The following is a 22,429-nucleotide window of genomic DNA, read 5'->3' on the forward strand; positions in this document are numbered from 1 at the left end:
TTTTGAATTTAAACAAAAATTGGTTTCTCAAGGACAATACATAAATTGTTCAAAATTGATACTGTATATTTTAAAACTAATAAGAAACCAAAAAATTTTTTTTTTGTTTTTTTGTGCATGTGTAGATGTGTGTGTGTGTGTGTATTTGGTAAGTCAAAGATTGGACAATTGTATTATTTTGTAAATTAATCAAACTGCTAACAGACAAACTTTAAAATAATAAGTCAATGTTCACATAAAAATATGTGTGATTTATTCAAACTTTGAAGACAACATGAATAATACAATACACATACAAAACGATTTAGATAAAAATTCATATTGAAGATGTATAAAAAGTCTTACAATAAGATAAACATAATACTGTCTGTTACAAAGTAAATTGCCACATCAACTTATGTCAATAATATCAAGTAGCATCAACATTTAATGCAAATACAAAGATAATACTGTCTGTTACAAAGTAAATTGCCACATCAACTTATGTCAATAATATCAAGTAGCATCAACATTTAATGCCAATACAAAGATAATACTGTTGAGTTTCCAATAAGACTTTGTCCCAATAAATAAGAGAATGTAAGTAAAGATTGCAACTCCTGAGTGATTCAAATGTCTCTGTTCCATCTTTGGAATAAACGTTTCTCCCTTCTTTTCTGAAGAGTTCATTGCCCATAATCACTTCTGCTCTCTCAGCCAATCAAATAAATATTGTAAAACACATTTCTTGCCAACTCTAGGTATAAGGGTAGGCGCAGTGGCTGATCGGTAAAGCGCTTGGCTTCCAAATCAGGGGACCCAGGTTTGAATTCTGGTAAAGGCTGGGATTTTTAATTTTTGGATCTTCGGGCGCCCACCTGACACTAGTTGGGGAAAAGTAAAGTCAGTTGGTCGTTATGCTGGCCACATGACACCCATAAGGTCTAACAAGGGAACTTTACTTTTTTAACTAGGTACAATAAAATGTGCTAAAAACTTCTGAAATTGTGAAGGTGTATACACAAATAAAATTCAGTATAAAACTTGTTACTATTGTTGATATAACAGTAAAATTCATACAATATATGACTGACATAAGCAAACAGTAGACTGCTGTACAAAGTATAAACACAGTATAAATGGGGGCAACATGGTCTATGTAGTGCTGAATAGCTACTCACCTTCCCAACAAAAATAAAAACAAAATAATCATACAAATAACAACAGTGACATGCAAGTATAGCAATATGGCTTCTAATTGATGTCTCTTATTGTGTATGACTTATTTCTTTATAATTATTTCCAACAAACTTTAGCAACACCCCCCACCCCACACACACACACGTAAATGCCTGCCTGGTCGTGTGGTAATCTGTCTGGACTGTCATTTGTTTGTCTCGAAGTTCCTGGGTTCAAACACTACCTGCTGCCGCCCCCCATCATCCTGTGGGAGGTTTGGGCTTCACAATCTGAAGGAACATCCGAAACATGCAAATCAAACAAACCAAGACGAAAATTGTATGCTAAATAAATAATGGATCTATGATATTTAGAAAATGTTACAATTTTACTTGTAAGACAATGTCATGCAGATCAAAGAGAAATGCTCTCAAAAGATCCCACTATAGGTTGTATAAGAAATTAATAAAATGTAAAAAAACACAACAACATCAAAACTTGATTCTATAAGGCATTGATAACCAAAGTACAAAACTGCCAGCTACCTCTCTTTAAAACAGCGCTGTCCAGCTTCCCAAAACTTATGTAGCTGCCTTAACACATGTTGGAAATTCATATGCCCCACCAAACTTAAAAAAAAAAAATTGTGTGGATAGCACTGCAGTAAGGTCAATGCAAACAAACAGGGGTGAATAAAAGGTCATGCCAGATGAAGTAGTTATTTGTAGAGAATAAAAAAACAAACAAATTCAACAATAAAATTGCTACATTAACAACAGGGCTGCTTTCAGTCCAAATCTATAGTCAAAACAGTAAAAATATGTAAATTGCCACAGAGCTAATACATTTTGAGATTCTTTAAGGTGGTTTGTGAGTTCTAACCATAGTAACATTATATACCATAGTAGTTCTGACATTGATAAAAAAATATTGAACCATAACAATCCTAAAAAAAAAAATCCAGATATTTTTGCATATTGCTTAACTATTATATAATGAAATAAAAAAAAATAGGTCCAATATGGGATTTCAACTTTTAATTTTGGTACACTAACCAAAATATCTTGTATATATTAATTAAAGCAATATGTTTGTACAGACAATGAGCAAGGACTCATTATTTAATAATTTTTTCCCCTTTCAAAAAATGCACAATTCAAAAACTTTATTTATATTTATTTTTTTCACCATAAATTACAATTTACAAAATACATTTACTTGTTATTATCCTTATTATCACAAACTTTTCAAACTGTCATTGGTCAATAAATAGATTCTACTGTCTAGTACCAACAATTTAATTTATAGTCAAAGTTGCTAAAAAATATGTTCTCTTTAAAACTACATTACAAAGATTTAAATGATTTTTCTATTTTAACATGATCAATTAATAATAGCTGTATTTAATAAAATGTAAAAAAACAAATTCGTTAAGTTACAAAAGTTTAATAATGTAAATAGACTGAGATATTGAGCTTCAAGAATTTTCGGATTCCTCTGAATGCACCCAACTCTAATGGGTACCTGAAATAGTAAAGGCAGTTGGCCAAATGCTGCTCACATGACACCCTCGTTAACTGTCGGCCATATAAAAAGTTAGTTTAACAACATCTGCTTCCATAGATTGCAATGACTAAAAAGGAGTATCTATCCTATTTAATAATGTAAATCAATATATGTCGCTTTGTTTTTTGTTTTTTACAAAGGTAGAAAATATTTTATTCCCTAACACACAAGTTAAATTTTCTTTGATATGTGTCACCAAGTGTCTTTGAATTCGTTTCCTTTTTGGAAAAAATTTATTGCAAAGGCTGCATTTGAACTCTATGAACTGTTTACACGGGCGATGACATTTGTGTCGCTTAAGGGTAAAAGGAGTTGAATAATATTTGTCACATCTTTCACAATGAAATGGCCGCTCTACCATTTCCTTCCTTTTATTTCCACAGTTGTGAGTTTTCAAAATTGATGAGCGGGTAAAGGCTTTACAACAAATTTGACACCGAAATGGTTTTTCACCAGTGTGGGACCTCTCATGTCTTTTCAAAGATTCTGAAGAAGCAAATGCTTTCTGGCATATTTGACAGTCAAAAGGTTTGTCGCCAGTGTGAACCCTCTTGTGCCTGTTCAAAGTTGAGACAGCAGCAAAAGCTTTCTGACATATTTGACATGTGAATGGTTTTTCACCAGTATGGATTAATTGGTGTGCTTTCAGAGAGCATCCAGAAGTGTATGCTTTCTGGCATATTTGACATTTGAATGGTTTTACATCTCTATGAACCACCTGGTGGGTTTTCAAAGCTGATGCCATTTTAAATGCTTTCAGGCATATTTGACATTCGAACGGTTTTTCATATTTATGGACAAACATGTGCTTTTTCAAATAATCTATGCGAGCAAATTCTCTCTGACATACTTGACATTGGAATGGATTTTCACCAGTGTGGATTAACTTGTGTCTTTTCAAACATGGTGCGTCAGCGAACAGTTTTTGACATATTTGACATTCAAATAGTTTATTACTTGACTGAACCAACTGATGGTCCTTCAATATTGTTTCTTGTGTTATGTTTCCCTGTAAAAAAAAAAAAATTTGCTTAATACTTACTTTAAGGGAAAACTAAACTTTACAAGGTTATTTAAAATGCAGTTTACCAATAGATGACTTTACAAGGTTATTTAGAATGCAGTTTACCAATAGATGAATTTAACAAGATTAAAAATTAAAAATCTTTTTTCACAACTCTTGCTTGATAGTCATCGTTGTAATTTTTTTTTTTTAACAATTTTATTTTATTTTATTGGATTGGTCTGTCAGAGTAAAATTGTAAAGTTATAATGTATCTCCAACTTTAAAGCTAAAAACTCATCAAACAATCTATACTACAGAGTTATAGTTCTGTTGCATTTTACGTCACCAAAGACAGGTGACTAAAGAGGACTATTTTTGATAAACAGCTGTGGACACAGGTTGGACGTCTGTAACCACCAGGCGGTGTTGCCCTTTCACCCTTATCTCTACTTCTGCACCTCCCCTGCCTTCTATTAGATCATCAGAGATTTTCTTATGGGAGTTGACATTGTGGCATTCTGTGAACATGACCAGACCAGCCAAGGTGATAACAGCGCAGATGTCCCGGCACCCTGCTCTTCACAGCAGTTCCTCATTAATTAATTTATCTTACACCCTTATTTAAAAAATCTGCCTTAAGCATAGGAGATGGAAGATATTCATCTTTTTTCATGCCAAGAGCAGGTTGACCATGTTTCACATCCGTATAGCAGAGTGCTCATCAGAGTGTTAAAGTTAGACTAGTAATAAATGCCACAAAGCAGTGAACAAAGTGGGAAAAGTTTAACGTCTCAAAACATGCCCCCCAAAAAACACAATACATATTGATCGCTTTATTAATTAATGTAATAAAATCTTTTTTTCTTCAAAACTATTCTAAAGGATCGTCCAACAGTAACAAAAAATTATTCATTAAAAAAATTATAGATTAAAAAATAAATAAATCTTTTTTCAGCCTTCTTTAATAATCTTTAGATAACATGCTAAAAAAATAAGGCTACATAATATAAAATTGTTTGATGATAAGTTGGTATTAATAATTTTTGTTATAGTAAAAAAAAAAAAACCAAAGGGGTGGAAGCAAGAGAGAAATGAAGTAAATGAAACTGATGTTGTAATGTTAATGATGACATTAATCTCATGAGATATTTTTTTACAAAGCTTATACCAACTCACTCTGTCTGTCTGATACAAATTTTAAACACAATATTTCTCCCAGTTCCCATTCTCGAATCAAGTTGAAACTTTGCGCAATTATTTATTGTCAAAGACAACACATAAAAAAAAATAATAATTAAATAATATCGATGAAATAGTGGTAATTAATTAATTTTAATTGATATAGAAAAAGGGAAACACTACATGGCTGTAAATATGCAATTTTTTTCCCTTATATAATTAAATTTAAAAAAAAATATATATATATATTTTGCTTGTTTTATTTTCTAAGGTGTGCCATTCTTAAAAAAAAAAAATAAAAAAAAAATAAATTTATAAAGTAAATAGGGACTTGCGTGAAGTCTGTTTTCAATGAAAACCCCCGGTGTTGAGCTACAATAGCTTCCATCATCTTCTTTCCATTCAGACTTAATGACATTCTTCAGTTCTTGTGTGAAATCTTCCTTTAAATCTGGTGTATTGGACATCTTCCTAAAAAAAGAAAATTGATCATTACTTTATTATATTCTCACATATTTTTAATATAAGACCTAATAAATTTGATGGTTACATATTTGACAAGTATGGATGTATGCATGCCTGTTTTTTTGGAATATAAATAAATATATATGATATATATTGAAATTATTCATTTTCGCTTACTCTATTATGTTCACATATTCATATTTTACTATATATATGAAGTGTTTACTGCAAAATGACGAAAAAAAAAAGAAGATAAAATAAAAAATATTTGTTCTGCGCTATTTTGTCAGGTCACCATTGAATACTGGGTCATCAGATTAAGCTTCTTGTTAATTGTGGTAAAAGACTGTTTAGTAAGAGAGTTATTTTTTTTTTAAAATAATTGCTAGTGAAGGGCTATTTTAGCTGAGAATTTTTTTCTACAAGTAGGTGTATTTTATATTGACTTAACTGCCATGACTTTTCAGTTATTATAAGTGTTGAGTCTCTTGCTAGCACTTACAATGAAGGGTCAAGTTATAACTCGGTCTTAACTCATAGTCTGTCATTTGATGGAATGCAGCAGTCTGAGTCTCTGAAACTAGATCTAGACATTCTAGATAGTATACTAGTAACTAGTTTAGATTTCAAAACTTCGAACTCTGATGGCTGCCTGGTCATGTGGTATGTATGCTATACTGCCACATTGATGGTTCAGGTCAAACTTGCCTGCCTTCAAAGCCCTCTGTGATAATGGGATTGTGTGGTCAATACAGTGTTGTAAATACTTTATAATGTGCTTTACCCTTCAGAACAATGTCTAATCATTCAAACACCATCAAAATGCCAGAGCTATTAGTTTAAATTATGAACTCGAACAGAAATATTATTTAAATAAACACAAAGCATTTATTCTAGAACTTGAAATAACTATAATGATGAACACACTTCATAAATAAACAATACAATTTAATTTCTACACATACATAGCAGTCACTGAGGCCCCTTACATACTCTCTCCCAATCTAACTATCTAAGCTATTTTTTTTAAATGTTAGTTTTAAACTACTGCTGTGTAATGACTAAATATTATGAAATATTAGACTCTACTGCTAGAGCTAACCTAGAGATGTAGATCGAGTAGTAGTAGTAGTACCTTTGGACTTAATAATCACTTTATCCATCTAATCTAGACTGTTTGCATGATTACTTGTGTGTTAAATGTTTGTGTTTTTTTTTATTATTCATTTAAAAAATTTCTAATACAGATGATACCTTGTAACTCTTGTAGTCTAGTACAGGCTAGGATGGCCATTTTTGTCTAATTAGCTGAATTCTCTATTTTATCTCTATAAAAAATCTAGATATATTTAGTTAGTCTAGATCTAGGCATTTAACTTCCATCCTAGCCTGTACTATACTACAAAAGATCATCTGTATTAGAAATTTATTAAATGAATAAACAAAAAACACAAACATTCAACAGACATCTGATCATGCAAACATAAAAATAAGTCTAAAAGTCGGTGTAGAAGTGACTTTTGTGTTTGTATTTATGCATAATTTGAAAACATCTTAATGACTAATGATTTCATGTGCCCGGGGATCTTAAAATTTAGTTAATATTAATATAGAATTAAAATCTGAGTTTATTGATGCCAAAATATAGAGACTGTTTGAAATAAATTATATTACAGTGTCCGGAATCAAATAATGTAGTGCGTCAAATTTGTCTGAATTAAATGAAAACATATGGCCTCTTTGACCGTAAATATAATAATATATATCAAATATAGGTTAGGGGTGCAAATAAAGTAGTCATTCTTATTCTCCTTAAACTAAATAAAGAAGATTTTGATACTTCATTTTCTTTTTTATGTCAAACCATTATCACTGTCAAAGTCAAACTTTGAATTTTTGGCCTATCCTATACTATAGCAGCTAGATCTATATGTAGCCTATAGTATAAGTATAGGCTATAGTCACACTACTATAGTGCCTATAAAAGTATAAGGTGTTCGAATAGCATATCATAAGATGATAAATTGCCATAAATATAAACTCATAAACATCATAGGATGGGTGCCTGGTTGTGCGGCTTGGCCGGCTTGGGCGCTGGACTGTCGTTCGGATTTATCGACGGTCGAGGGTTCAAACCCTGCCCGCTCCCATCCCCCGTTGTCCTGCGGGAGGTTTGGACAAGAAGTAAACTATCTTCAACTCTGGGTAATCATGAAGATACATCCAAAACATGTAAAACATTTTACAAAACAAACAAAACATTTTACAATGTATAAAACTACTCTAGATCTAGATGATAGATCTAACTCTAACTTAGTTACTAAGTCTTAAATTTGACTTTGACTTAAGTCTAAGTCTAGAGTCTAGATTATTCTACTAGTAACTAGATGATAAGTACTAATAAAGTAGTAGATCTACTGAACTCTAAAGTCTGTCTATGGCTATGGGCTGGCTTAACTTTAACTCAAGACATAGTAACATAGATCTAATCTAAGTGACTAAGCAATTTTGAATTTAATTAATTAGAATTAGAGTCTAGATCTAATTAATAAATATTGGTCTAGTCAGACTCTAGTCTAGAATACTTACTATAATACTATAATTATAATTACTAGCGACTAGTGGTATGATCAGTCTATACTAAAATCTATAGACTATAGTGTCTACAGACTCACTTTAGTCTATAAAAATAAGATCTAGATCTACATCTTATAAATTCTTATTATATAGATCTAGATCTAGGTCTAATATTGTTGTTGTTTTTTTGTATTTCATTTACATTGTTGTCATTAGTCAACCGGAAAACGGAAGCTGTAGAAAAAATATTTTCGCTTCAAAGAATGAGAAATCAATAATCATAATGCTATTCTAATTAGACTTTCTTGGCATTGTAGCATTGTCGTTGGCAAATTTGCTACATCAAGCAATAAAGAGTTTAACACTTTCAAAATAATTTTTGTATTAGTTATTACCCTATTACCGGTTCCCAAAGGCAAATAAAATCAACTTTAGTTGCACTGGGTGCTGCAAACTGCCTTAGGGTCGCCAGCTCCTGATTTTTCCTCAGGGTTGACTCCCGAAGCCTTTCCCATGATTGGGTATAGCCGCAAGGCACTGCAGTCAGCTGCGTGGAGAGGGTGGAACTGATGTGTGAGCGACATCGTTCCGACCACAGCTAATGCCCAGGTATTCATCTCACCGAGATGAGCCATAGTCGCTTTGCGACTGAAGGAGGCCATAGAATAGAATAGGCCTATATAGATCTAGGCGGCGACTAGGCCTAATACAGACGTTACTTCAAAAAAAAAAAGATGATGATTACGTCCTACGCGTCATGCATTTAGTCATGCATATTAACCAATGACCTAACTTCTGCTGTCATTGGTTTTCCTGGCTAGCTCAGGCAATCTATTCCATGCTCTAATAGCACTAGAGCTTTACTTAGGCTAAACACATAGCCTACCTAGTCTTGTTCACCAATTTATCACACTTCCACAGTTCAAATATCGTATCTTATCCTATAAAATACAGGCGTTACTTCAAAAAAGAAGATAATCACGTCATAGATCAATCTAGTCATGTGTGTCAACCATGACCATCTAAACCTTAGTTGTTCTTCTTTTAATTGATGAATATTGATTAATGTGTAAGCCTAATTGAACTAAATCAAGAGAGGGGAGCACTTCAGATTATGTCTGCCAGACGGAGGACAAGGTCCCATAAAGGAGGACATATAGCACTGAACCATAATCTTCAAATACATAAACAAAATTTAATAAAAATACTCTGAAAGACACACAGATAAAGGCACATTCCTCGTCCCATATGCTAGGACAAATTTGTACAAATGCTCCCTCTTCCCTAGTGCTATTAGAGCATGGAATGGGTTGCCTGAGTCAGCCAGGAAAACCAGTGACTTGGCAGAATTTAAGTCATTGGTTAATATACATGACTAAATGGTTGACGCGTAGGACGTAATCATCTTTTTTGAAGTAACGTCTGTATTATATAAGATAAGATAAGACATATCTACAGCCACAAGAAGAAGTGCTCTGTTGGAAAAAAAAAACAACAATTAAGGTCGCTATATAGGCTACTATTGAAAGCGGCCAACCAACTTGTAGATAGATCTACAGAAGACACCGGAAAAATACCTGTGACTGAGTAGGCCTTAATAGACCTAAATAAAAAGGTTTAGGGGGCAACATCCTACTTTTTTTAAAAAAAAAAAGGAGGCTAAAGGTGTGGAGGCTTGGTGGCTGAGCGGTAAAGCGCTTGGCTTCCCAGTACCGGGTTCAAATCCTGGTGAAAACTGGGATTTTTAATTTCGGGATCTTTGCGCTCCTCTAAGTCCACCCAGCTCTAATGGGTAGGCCTACCTGACTTTAGTTGGGGGAAAGTAAAGGCGGCTGGTCGTTGTGCTGGCCACATGACACCCTAGTTAACCTTGGGCCAAAGAAACAGATGACCTTTACATTATCTGCCCTATAGATTGCTACGTTGGAAAGATGGAACTTTTACTTTACTTAAAGGCTTAAAAGTACCTTTTGCTGTAACGGGTAATTCCATAGGTTATGAAGATTCTATTTTCAAGGTGGGTAGGTCAATGACTCCTTTTGACATTTCTGTTTTTATTGAAATCTATAAATAAAAATTCCACTCTGTGATGGGTCACCAAATGTAAGAAGTAACCCCAAATGAGTAGTTGTCAATAAAATTCGCAGTAACGTTTGCGGCGGAATGGGCTCTATGATATCAATTGACAAGGACAAAATGCACTTCAACAAAAAGGTATTTCATTTATTACTTAATCCTTACACCATAAAGATAATCATAAACAAAAGTATTTCTCATTGTGTAAGATCTTGAACGAAAGTTCGCACTACTCGCATCTGGCAAATGAGCGCGAAGATAAACTATCTTCTGTTATATATGGATGGTATTTATAATTCCATATTAAAATATATCATATTTAAATATTGTTGTAATTTTTCTTCTTTAGTCAAGCAACTAAATGTTTCATTTATCATTTTCTCTCTAGGACTGTCGTGATCTCAATTTAACAGGTAGGCCTAATATAAATACCCCCCCCCCCCTTTTTTTTTTGTCTTTTAATAATAATAATAATAATCTTAATTATCCGTAAGGAAATTTGTCTTACAATTTGTGCATTACACCACGATATACTAAACAAATGTCATAAACAAGTGAAAGAGCTTAGAAAATTGAATTTGCGTTGCTAAAAAGTGCATACACTATCATCTTCATCATCTATCTCTTGACTTTCGTCGTAGGGGGCGCTGTGACAGTTCGCGTAACAAAATAGCTCCATTATTTCCCGTCAGCAGCTGTTCTTAGCAGGATATCACGTGATAGGCCGGTCCGTTCTTTTACGTTGTCCAGCCAGTTTTTTTTTCGGATGACCCTTTCTTCGTGCTCCCTCCACTGTGCCTTGTAGGATGACTTTAGTAGACAGCGAGTCATGTCTTACAATAGGACCAAACCAGGTCAGCCTTTGTCTCTTCACAGTATTGAGGAGGTCTTCAATTTTTTTTTTTGCCAACCAGAGTGTTGACTTGTAACAGTATAAACTCATTTGTCTTCTAATCCTCGTATCTGATACCCAGAATTCTCTGTAGCATTTACTCTCAAAGGCTGAGGTTTTCCTTTCACCCTCAGCGTTCAGTGTCCAACTTTCACAACCATTACGAGCACAAAGACCACCAGCGAATAACAGTTTTAATTTGACTTGGAAGCTGATGTTACTTGTTTCTGATTCCACAATTTACACGTGGCAGAGGATGCCAAGCTTATTTATGTAACTTAAAAAATACATAGCTTATCATAAATAAATATATCTATGTTTTACATATTCATATGTTCTATAATTTACTTGCGTTATGTTTTAAATATATCGTCGCGTCACTACAGAAATTCCCGATTATGCTACTTCTACCGTTCTTCACGGCAGCCTATTATATCCTTACCATAGACATATATATGTCTATGATCCTTACGCTATAATGAATGTAGTGTAGAAGCGGGTTGGGGCCGGGCATTCAAAAACAAATTAATATTTGCCAAAATAAATGTGTGGGGAATAGGAAAGGCGCAATCGATTGAGGCTTTCGGAGAACGCATTTCCCCCCCCCCCCCATCTAGGTGTAAAACAATTTGTGAGCTGTCATTGCTTGCCTTACGATTGAATGGGGGAAAAAAGGTAAAACTAACCAGAAAGGTGTTATATCTACCATTCAAGGGCTGAAAAGTGTGTGGTGAGGGGATAGATTCATCGGGGGATGCTAAAAAATGTTAGACGTTGTCACTGTAATAGAAAAGGGCTGAAAATGTGAAAGTGGGGTTGGGTAGGGGGTTACACTCCCAAAAATAGCCGAAGAAAAGTTAAAAATTGTACCTAGTAGGCAACTAAGTCGTGGGCGGGAGGAGGAGGAGGGAAATTTACGGCCGAAAAGTATGTGTAGGTACGTGTTTATGTGTCGGGTGGGAGGGGTGTTATAAAACTGGCCATTCCAATTCAAGTCAAAAGTCTACCCTCAAGGGATAAAAAGCACATTAGGGGGCATCGTTTAAATCTTATCTTATAAAATACAGACGTTACTTAAAAAAAAAGAAGATGATTACGTCCTACGCGTGTCCTTAGGTCAATCTAGTCATACATGCTAATCAATGACTTGAATTCTGCCAAGCCACTGGTTTTCCTGGCGGAGGACATACAACTGTTAGTTCAGGTACACCTGAGTTATCTGTTATTGTGATCCGTTGTTCAACTAAAAAAAAAAAGGAGGGAAATGTTCTTGCCAAAATAAACAAAAAACACAAAGCCTGTGAAGAAATCAAGTAGCATAATCGGTATGCAATGCTAGTAGCCTAGTCTTTAGGTCTATGCTCAAGATCCAACGAAAACCTGTTAACGAAGAAAAGCGAAGACAATGAAAAAAAGAAAAAGCCCCTGATGTGGTTAAAGGTGATAAGCAGACAAAGAACTTGGGAAAGAAGATAAAGGCAGGACTGGACTTAGGGGTCTGCAAAATATGTGACCGCACGTTGCCTCGTATAAGAAAGTGTACGCTAGTAGCAGGGGCGGACTGGCTATATGAGCATTCGGGCAAATGCCCGGTGGGCCGGTACCCAAATGGGCCGGTAGGGTCACCTAGAATGCCACTATAGAACGTTTTAAATTATTAATGGTTTTATAATATTCTCTTGTAAAGGGGGCACTCTGAGAGTGTGTTTAAAACAGTGTAATGTTAATTTAATGTAACACATTTTCCGAAATAATATAATAGTCTACATCGGTAGACAGTGCTACTAGTAGGCTTCATCCTATTTAGGGTCCACATTTTTAGCGATTTAAAAGCAACATAAGGCCTACTATATTTCTTTAAAAGATACAGAGTTGTATGCATGCGTTCAGTTATGGATACATTATCAAACTTAACAGAATGATTTTGAGAACAGGTAGACCTAGAAATGGATGTCCATCATATGATATACAGTTAAAGGGCCGGAATGTATAGAGAAGCCCGGGCCGATTTTAACACCCAGTCCGCCCCTGGCTGGTAGCATCTAAGTGCGTCTACCTTACTCTTCACAAACTAAACAAAAAAAACAACACCTTTTTTAAAGCTAAAATATGGACATTAAATAGCAATGTTTCTCAGCCTCAAAGTGGGCACAGTTACTAGAGGAGACGATTAGACCAACAGGGAAGCAATTAAAGAACCGAGTTAATTGCACTGGCGAGGATGGAAGAAACCCTCCCCCCCCCCTCCACCCAAATAGCATGTCATCATCCACACACCGTTTCTCAAAGAACCGTTCTCATGGTAATTGTGTAATTCTTATTTCTTTGTTGTTTATTTGTTTATTTTTCAATTTCATTTGGGGCCCATCAAACTCACTTCGCCCATGACCTCCAATGATCTAAGGCCCTACTGGAGAGGAGAACAGAGTCTTGAAGTACTGTTTCCTAATTTTCACGTGCACTGAAAGGCGGCAGGATTAGATGACCTCATTGATTTTTGTTATTTTTATTAATTATATATCTTGACGGCAGTGTTGAGTGACGAAAGTGACTAGTAACTAGACTTTACTAGGCAGACGAATATTTCTTTCCATCTAGCTCTTCTCTCATGCGTAAACCAAGTCAAATAATTAATTAAATTCACTTATATATATATATATATATATATATATATATATATATATATATATATATATATATATATATATATATATATATATATATATATAGCTTTTATATAGCGCTACTTTCATGCTTATAGCATGCTCAGAGCGCTTTTGGTCCAATTTCATTTGTGGACCAGTGGGGGGGGGGGGGGGGGAGGGGGTATCTAGGAGTTGGTTTTCCGTGCTGCCTTTAGGCGCTCAGTAAACACAACTCTGCCCGAGTCGGGTGTCTAGGTAGCCAAGCCAAGCCAAGTTCAATTGCACTTGGCCTCTCGACCACGCTTTCCACCACTTGCACAAATCACATAAAAGAGCAAGTACTGGTGATGATGCTAATGATGAATTGGGAGAAAGAAGAATTAAATTTTTAATTAATTAAAAAATAAATTAATTTCTCTCATAATTAAAAAAATATAGTTTGGGTCCGTAAAACTGTTATTGCATGAAATGGTAATGGATATAAGTACTCCTCTCTGTCTCTGTGGCATTTTACGTCTCGAGAGACGATCTTTTCCCTTTGCAACTTCTTGTGTGACTAAAGAGGCCAATCCTTGATACACAGCTGCGATCTCAGGTTGGGCATATATAATCACCAGGCGCCGTTGCATTTTCACCCTTCTTTCTGCTTCTGTTGTGTATGACATCTGCAATCTGTGACCCTTCCTTTATGCTCTCTCTCCATGTGGATCTGTCCAGTGCCACCTCTTCCCAGTTGCCAGTGTCGATTTTGAAGAGCTTCATGTCGCGTTTGCATACATCCGTATAAAGTAAAAGTGGGCGACCAGCGGCTCTCCTGCCTTCTATTAGATCGCCATACAGGATGTCCTGTGGAAGTCGACCTACTGGCATTCTACGAACGTGGCCAAGCCAGCCAAGGCGTCTGCTGCTGATAACAGAGCGGATGTCCTGGCATCCTGCTCTATGTAGCTCTATGTACTCCTCTACCTATAATGTATCAAGTGCTTCCAATGACATGCGTCGTTAAATAGTTTCTGACAACGAGTCCAACTCCTAGCCTTCAGGTGTAGCTCAAATATTGACTCCGTCGGAACTGTTATCACTGGCAAGTTAATGGTGTGAAGGCGAGAAACTAGCACATAATCCAGTAAGCATCTGACAGGAGGGGAATCGTTAGCCTTGGCTGACCACCGGCGACCCTTAGGGAGTTTGCAGCTCAATGCTACACCCTGGCAGAGCTTACGACGCCGCTGATTTCAAACTTTAACGGTACCTGTCGTTCCTTTAAACACGTCAGTTACGTGTTTGTGCGTGTGTGTGTGTGTGTGTGTGCGCGTGTGTGTGTGTGTGTGTGTGCGCGCGCGTGTGTGTGTGTGTGTGTGTGTGTGTGTGTGTGTGGAACTGCTGTGTTGGCGACATCGTTCAGACCATGGCTAATGACCAGGCTTTCATCTCTATTAGATGATCCAGAGTTGCTTCACGACTAAATGAGGCCATATAATTATAATTTGTACTGCAAGGACTTGTAGTGTAAATAGTACAATCTATATTTAGTTTTAAATTTTAACAAAGCTATATCAATTTACTCTGATAAAAAGTTGGACACGTTATATCTCCCTAATCTAGTCTCGGATCAAGTTGAAATTTTTGACAATTATTAATTTTACCTGACAACTCAAGAATAAAGAAAAAAATAACTATTAGTTATTTAACTATTGGTAATTAGTTATTGTGTTTGGTATCGAACAAGAGAAAAAAATGTACTTGTCAGATGTGGCGGTATAATTGGAGTTAGTCCCCATTAGGAGGATTGAGCCCTGACATTCAATTCAAGTCTTACAACTTTTTTTTTTAACATTCATAAAGCGATCACGGTAACATTCATTAATTGGAGTTAGTCCCCATTAGGAGGATTGAGCCCTGACATTCAATTCAAGTCTTACAACTTTTTTTTTTAACATTCATAAAGCGATCACGGTAACATTCACACAGATATCCCTATCTTCCCCGTCCCCTTTCCCAACTGGTCCAAACGGGTGATATGATCAAAGCGCATTGAGAAAGGTAACTAAAAGCATGAAATTGCGCTAAACAAAACAATTGATAAAATATTTCTAAACGCACAGATTAAAAATTTGTAGTCTGGTTTTACTACATATTAAATTACATGACTGATCCAAACTAATTGTATAATTACACTTAATAAAAGCTTTTTTTTTTAAAAAGTACTTTTATGTTTTTGTTGTTAAATTAGATCAATGCTAAATTAAACTAATAGTGATTATATATTAAATATGCAGGTCGACACGAATGCTTAATTTCAGAGGCTGGAGAAGCGGATTTATTTAATCAACTTATAGGATGCAAGAAAAATCCAAATCATACACAGTTTGTATCTATTGAGACTCTTACAGTAGAAGATCTACCTGAAGGATATCGAGACGCTGAGTTCTATGAGCTGATCAGAGGCGTCGCCGATTTGACGGTAAAGGTGGACGTCAAAATGACGAGTTGTCACAGACCCAACATTTGGCCCGGCAAAGACGTACCGTATCCTTTCTGTGATTATAAAGGGAAAACTTACTTAAGATGTGGTAGTGGACTATTGATGGTGTACATGTTTAGAGATGGCATTGGACTAACCGAAGATGGAGTAACATATGAAGACCTTGGACTCAACTGTAACAGATGTTACAAAACTTGTCCATGTGAAAAATGCCTACTGTCAGATGATCCTAGCACTGTCTGGTGGGAATTTATTGTGGGTACAGCCGCACATGTGGTTTTTGATGACTGCGAAGCAAGCTCCACAAAATGTACGGGGCGAGGGAGCTAAAGAGATTGATTTGAGCCGATTTGTGGTTGACTATGTCAATGTCGAGGAGGATACTGCAAACTTAAAATACGTGACGTGTGATGAGTCATTGGGGAAGACGTTTCACGCCATGCAACGAAATCTGGATACTCTTTGGAAGGAAGTATGGACCAAATACGAATCTTTTGACGATAAGCTGGTTTTCGTTGTGTCGCATCCTCACGGTTGTTCTAAACATGTTAGTTTCGGACACTGGATAGACAATACCGAAATAGCTGAGTTTAACAAAACAATAAGCATCACACAAATGACATACACAGCGGCTACATGCCCAGGAAGCAGTGGTGCTCCAGTGTTCAATGTCTCTTGTCCAAGTGGCCATGCTCACAGCGGTTTCATGACTTCTGAAAACCTCAACTTTAGTGCTATTGGTCTGTACACTAAGAAATGCAATGCAATTTAAAAACAAAAATCCAAACTAAATAGAGGTGGGCAAAGTACGGAACGCGAGCCACATGGGGACCGCGGACACGTACAGAAATCAGATATGCTCGCAGATTTTATGTATAAAAATGCAAATATATTAGAAATAAATAATTATAAATATTGTTGTAGCTCTAAGGCAGGCAACTTAATCATCTTAATGAAGTTCTACAGTAATAAATACGTGTGTTTATTTACCAGGACAAACACATAACATGCTTCTGCGTTCCAAGAGTCTTTCTACTAATTATACCAGTGCTTTCACCAGCAACCTGAATACGAACAAACGACAGCCTTCCCCACTTCGCTCCAGGTCCCCACTACAGACTTCAGGAATCACAAAAGACGGCTCCTTAGTTTCTAGCAACAGACTCTTCCCAATCTCTGGATACCCTGTTCTTTTCTTTATCCTAGCGCCTTCCTGTTCTCGTTCAATAGTGCGATCGTGTGCACCACAAGCACTGGTGCAGGGTAGGTTTACAGGGTTACGACAATATCCATATCTAGTCGATTCTGACTTTAATTTGGCACCTTTCACTAGGATAACAACTATTAAACTAGTTCCACAGTTTCGGAACATTATGCACGAATGTAAATACTTATATACTTCATATTAAGTACAACTGTATATTTTATGGTGAAATGTTGTGATGTGAAAAGACCACAATGGATTTTTTTTTAATTCGTAAAATGAGTTTCAGATATTGCTAAATCTTGTTGCAATTTCTCCATTGGGAGTGTAAAAAAAAAAAAAAGAAATATAAATGCATAATACAGTACAAATGTGAATTAAAAGACATGTTGTTTGTTTACGATTGGTGAATGAGGTCAATTGTTTCGAGCGTGCCTACTTTGAGCTCCAGATGCTTATCAACCTGGTTTAATAGCCATTAATCACTAGTAGTCTGCTTCCCAGATATGTGAATGGGTTAACCACGTTAAGAATCCCTGTCTTCACCCCCGGAAGTCAAGAACATTATCGCTGTTCCACCGCGCCTTCCCTGCAAAATGTAATATGAAATAGTCATGTTTTTTTTAATTATTTTAATCTAAAAGCCTCCTGAACGCCATTACGTGAGCTGCAGATTTCTACATGTTCCCTAACTAGCTGATGGTGGCTTGTGTCTGTGTAGCAGTGGCGTAACATCTTTTCAGCTCTAAATATGTCACTGCATGGCGCGTAGAGTTTTGATATCGCCAGGTCCCAAGACAAATGACCTATTGTGTTGTATTTCCGTTTATATTAACTTCCAAACATTAACCTATGTTTTAACCTAGAAACATATAAGGAACTGCTTTCATCAGGTTTATTGTAATGTGGTATGGACAGTATAGAGGGACTTCTTATGGTCCGACAGCTACGCTGGGCAGGGCACGTATCCCGTATGGGAGACGAACGTATGCCAAAGGCAGTCTTTTTTGGTGAGCTAAAAGGTGGTCGACGTAACAGAGGCGCTCCACGGAAACGCTTCAAAAGAACAGCTAAGGCGTCAACTTTCCTTGGCTGGCATAGAAGAGAGCCCCTGGCTGCATGCGGCCTCAGAACGAGACATCTGGAGGTCACTCACGAAGGCCGCGGGATACACATTTGAGACCAAAAGAAAATCTGTTGCCGAGGACAAACGCAGACGACGAAAAGAAAATCTAAATCGACCACCTGCGGACAATGGTTATGCTCGCCCTGGATGTGGCAAAATATGCAGGTCACAGCTGGGGCTGCGCAGCCACGGGAAATACTGTATTCCTCATTAATCTTCGGACTCGAAGACAAGCTTTATTATGTAATGTGGTGACGGTGTGTTGGTGGTGACGGTTGAATACCATCTCCCAATATTTTTTTCGTTGTTTTCTTTTTCTCTATGTTAATTAACTTGTTGATAGTATTTTCTTTTTTTCTCCTTTTTTGTTTAAAGTAAGCATCTTTATTTTTCCATTCTTCTATTACCAGAAATCTAGATTTATGCTCAAAATTAGATATTAAACAAGCAAAGGAAACTTCATATTCAGTTACTTAGGAAAACCTTAAAGATGATGACTTTTCAGCTACTTTTTATGGACTGAACTGCGTAGGAGTTATTATAACAAAAGATTTCAAGATAGAGCGATAATTATATTTATCATTAAATAGTGTCTTTCACTTGAATGGCTGCTTAGTCGTCTGGTATGTGCACTGGAAAGTCGTTCAGATGGTCTCGATGGTTTCGGGCTTACACCCTGAGATAGAATCAATGTTGTTTGTTTTCCAACTGTATCACCAAAAGAAAAAGTGATAGGCTTACTAATGACTTAACTTCATCAACAAGCTGCCTAAACATACAAACAACATGAAAGACTGAGAGCGGTGGATGATGCAAACAAAGAGCACACTGAAGTTGACAATTACTGACTGAAAGTAATTCATCGCCTAGTGAATGTTAGCTTTAACTTTAAAATGCCACAACCTTTCATATAGTGGTCATCGCGAAGAGTTTAGGTGACACACGTAACAACGACAATGTCTCAGCAGTACACACATTCTTAAGAAAACAAAAAAAAAAACACAACCCTTTACCTCGACCCACACATTTACACCGCGATAATAGACTTGCTGGACATTGCTATTTTAGCAACAAAATATTAAAGGAGATCTAATCTGTTCCATTTTTCTCTATCACTGTTGACAACACTCAAAGAGAATTACAAATGTATTAAATTAGCATTATTTTCTGAAAATGTTTAGTGAACTCCGATGACGAACTACTCACAGAAAATTGCAATCAAAATCATTTGTAGGTTTGAAGGATTGATTGAACAAATACTTTTAAGTAATGAAATATCATAACTTTCTTTAAATTACTTACGAGGCAATGACATTTTTTCAATATGAGCGGTATTGTTTGAACAAAAGCAGCCTCTAAGAAGTACCTAAACATGATCTTCAATGATTCTGTCAGCTGTCCTAATGAATTTGCATTGGAATGTCTTCCAGTAAATGTACCGATACATGCAAACTACTGGATTTCTTAGTCACACAAAATATGTGTCATATTTTGGGGGGGGGGGGGGGGGGGGGAGGAGCACATCAACATATTCTTGAACCCGGGTGCACGGGTACCTTGCTACGCCATTGGTGTGTGTGTGTGTGTAGGCGTGTTTGTATGGGCGTGTGTGTAGGCATGTACACTTTTAAAGCTTGGTACCACTTCTAGGATTATGGCATACAGCTATAGAAATATATATTAAAATACTTACTTAAAAGAAATAATCAAACTATCTATATCAGGGGTTCTCAACCTGTGGGTCGTGACCCCCTTAGGGTCGATTGACGATTTGCTAGGGGTCGCCAAAGACCATCGCAAATATGGATTGATATTGTCTATTCTTCTATTGGTGTATGTGGGGGGGGGGGTCACGGCAGAGTGGGGGATTGTAAAAAAGGATTTCGCCGAGCATAAAAGGTTGAGAACCGCTGATCTATATCATTAGTTTTAAAACACCGAAAGTCAACGTAGTAAATAGCTAGACAAGAAGCTACACACTTCCTTGAGTAGTGAAAAAAGTTGGACCAGTGCGGATCGATTAATGGAAACTTACGAAACGTGTGATTCAATAAAATCAATAATCTAGATCTTTTGCTATTACGACACCAAAGTAATGGAAATTTCTGAAGCAATGACATCCAAATGTTACAGAGACTATTTGTCTGGATGTTATGGTTTAGATTTAAAAGGCTACGATAGTTGTCCATAAGCTAGCAGTTTAGTGGCTACGATAGTTGGCCATAAGTTAGCAGTTTAGAGGCTACGATAGTTGCCCATAAGTTAGCAGTTTAGAGGCTACGATAGTTGGCCATAAGTTAGCAGTTTAGTGGCTACGATAGTTGGCCATAAGTTAGCAGTTTAGTGGCTACGATAGTTGGCCATAAGTTAGCAGTTTAGAGGCTACGATAGTTGCCCATAAGTTAGCAGTTTAGAGGCTACGATAGTTGGCCATAAGTTAGCAGTTTAGTGGCTACGATAGTTGGCCATAAGTTAGCAGTTTAGTGGCTACGATAGTTGGCCATAAGTTAGCAGTTTAGAGGCTACGATAGTTGGCCATAAGTTAGCAGTTTAGAGGCTACGATAGTTGGCCATAAGTTAGCAGTTTAGTGGCTACGATAGTTGGCCATAAGTTAGCAGTTTAGTGGCTACGATAGTTGGCCATAAGTTAGCAGTTTAGAGGCTACGATAGTTGGCCATAAGTTAGCAGTTTAGAGGCTACGATAGTTGGCCATAAGTTAGCAGTTTAGAGGCTACGATAGTTGGCCATAAGTTAGCAGTTTAGAGGCTACGATAGTTGGCCATAAGTTAGCAGTTTAGAGGCTACGATAGTTGGCCATAAGTTAGCAGTTTAGAGGCTACGATAGTTGGCCATAAGTTAGCAGTTTAGAGGCTACGATAGTTGGCCATCAGCAGAATGTCACGGCTAGGAAGGCCTTCCTATAATAAAAATTACTAAAATAAAATACATCATTCCCCTTATGTCATACCTGGGTATATAGAAACAAAGGGATGTAACTCGTTCAGTTCTAAATAACTAAGAAACAATACATGCCCTTGACTCATTGTGGTTTGTTATCTTAAGCACAGCGACATAAAGAGCTTTGTGTTACGTATTGTATGCTTTCAGGAGGCGCGGTGGCTGAACGGTAAAACGCTTGGCTTCCAAAACGGGGATACCGGGATCGAATCCAGGTGAAGATTGGTATTTGAGATTTCGGGATCTAAATCAACGGGTGCTTTTGGTGCAGCCCAATTGTAATACATTTCTTTTTCTAGAAATAAAAAAAGGGGGGGGGCGTCATTTTTTAATTTCGCACGCAGGCGGCCACAATCCTCGCGGCGGCCCTGTATATATATATATATATATATATATATATCTTAGTCTTGCTTTGACTGATATATATATATATATATCAGTCAAAGCAAGACTAAGATACTTGTCCAAAACACAAACACTGCACCTCAAGTAAGCATTAATGGCCAACCACTAGAAATTGTTGATCACTTTTGTTACCTTGGCTCCATCATATCCAACAACACTCTACTGGATAAAGACATAAACAACAGGATAGCCAAGGCAATGGCCACCATGTCACGGTTGCAGAAAAGAGTCTGGGACAACATATTGCTGACTAGCAGTACTAAAGCCCTAGTCTACCGGACCTGTGTGTTGAGCACCTTGCTGTACGGAAGTGAAACATGGTCAACCTACACATGGCAGGAAAAAAAGCTGAATGTCTTCCGCCTCTGATGCCTAAGGCGGATCTTTAAAATAAGGTGACAAGATAAGATAACCAATTCGGAAGCGCTACAAAGAGCAGGGTGCCAGGACATCCGCTCTGTTATCAGCAGCAGACGCCTTGGCTGGCTTGGCCACGTTCGTAGAATGCCAGTAGGTCGACTTCCACAGGACATCCTGTATGGCGATCTAATAGAAGGCAGGAGAGCCGCTGGTCGCCCACTTTTACGTTATAAGGATGTATGCAAACGCGACATGCAGCTCTTCAAAATCGACACTGGCAACTGGGAAGAGGTGGCACTGGATGTATCCACATGGAGAGAGAGAGT

At 36.8% G+C, this 22,429-nt stretch overlaps 2 protein-coding genes across 5 annotated transcripts; one reads left to right on the forward strand and one right to left on the reverse strand.

The window, feature by feature from the left end:
* Positions 1 to 223: 223 nt before the first annotated feature.
* LOC106067844 (gastrula zinc finger protein xLCGF3.1-like) lies at positions 224 to 19,807 on the reverse strand. 4 transcript variants are annotated; one of them, XM_056014784.1, is made up of 3 exons: positions 19,682 to 19,807; positions 5,245 to 5,380; positions 224 to 3,733 (listed from the first exon to the last, which is right to left on the reverse strand). In XM_056014784.1, exons 2-3 carry the CDS (start codon positions 5,374 to 5,376, stop codon positions 2,828 to 2,830), a joined length of 1,038 nt encoding a protein of 345 aa, XP_055870759.1. In that variant the 5' UTR covers positions 5,377 to 5,380; positions 19,682 to 19,807; the 3' UTR covers positions 224 to 2,827. The 4 variants fall into 4 exon arrangements, with proteins under 4 accessions (XP_055870759.1, XP_055870758.1, XP_055870756.1 ...); XM_056014783.1 differs by lacking the exon at positions 19,682 to 19,807 and adding an exon at positions 8,050 to 8,164; XM_056014781.1 differs by lacking the exon at positions 19,682 to 19,807 and adding an exon at positions 7,964 to 8,159.
* Positions 10,039 to 16,379, forward strand: LOC106067845 (uncharacterized). Its single transcript, XM_013227117.2, has 3 exons — positions 10,039 to 10,165; positions 10,416 to 10,440; positions 15,844 to 16,379. The coding sequence occupies exons 1-3, from the start codon at positions 10,115 to 10,117 to the stop codon at positions 16,377 to 16,379; spliced, it is 612 nt and encodes a 203-aa protein (XP_013082571.2). The 5' UTR covers positions 10,039 to 10,114.
* Positions 19,808 to 22,429: the final 2,622 nt, after the last annotated feature.

This window comes from Biomphalaria glabrata, chromosome 16 (genome assembly GCF_947242115.1).
Source record: "Biomphalaria glabrata chromosome 16, xgBioGlab47.1, whole genome shotgun sequence".
NCBI classification, from domain to species: Eukaryota; Metazoa; Mollusca; class Gastropoda; family Planorbidae; genus Biomphalaria; species Biomphalaria glabrata.

Bases quoted from the DNA above. Each gene is read 5' to 3' on its own strand.
- LOC106067844 (XM_056014784.1), bottom strand. From the start codon at position 5,376: ATGTCCAATACACCAGATTTAAAGGAAGATTTCACACAAGAACTGAAG. The intron at 3,734-5,244 runs GCAAGTCCCTAT...TTTTTTTTACAG, and splicing joins TCATTGAAAACAGACTTCAC to GGAAACATAACACAAGAAAC.
- LOC106067845 (XM_013227117.2), top strand. From the start codon at position 10,115: ATGGGCTCTATGATATCAATTGACAAGGACAAAATGCACTTCAACAAA. The intron at 10,166-10,415 runs GTATTTCATTTA...TTTTCTCTCTAG, and splicing joins AAATGCACTTCAACAAAAAG to GACTGTCGTGATCTCAATTT. The intron at 10,441-15,843 runs GTAGGCCTAATA...TTAAATATGCAG, and splicing joins TCGTGATCTCAATTTAACAG to GTCGACACGAATGCTTAATT.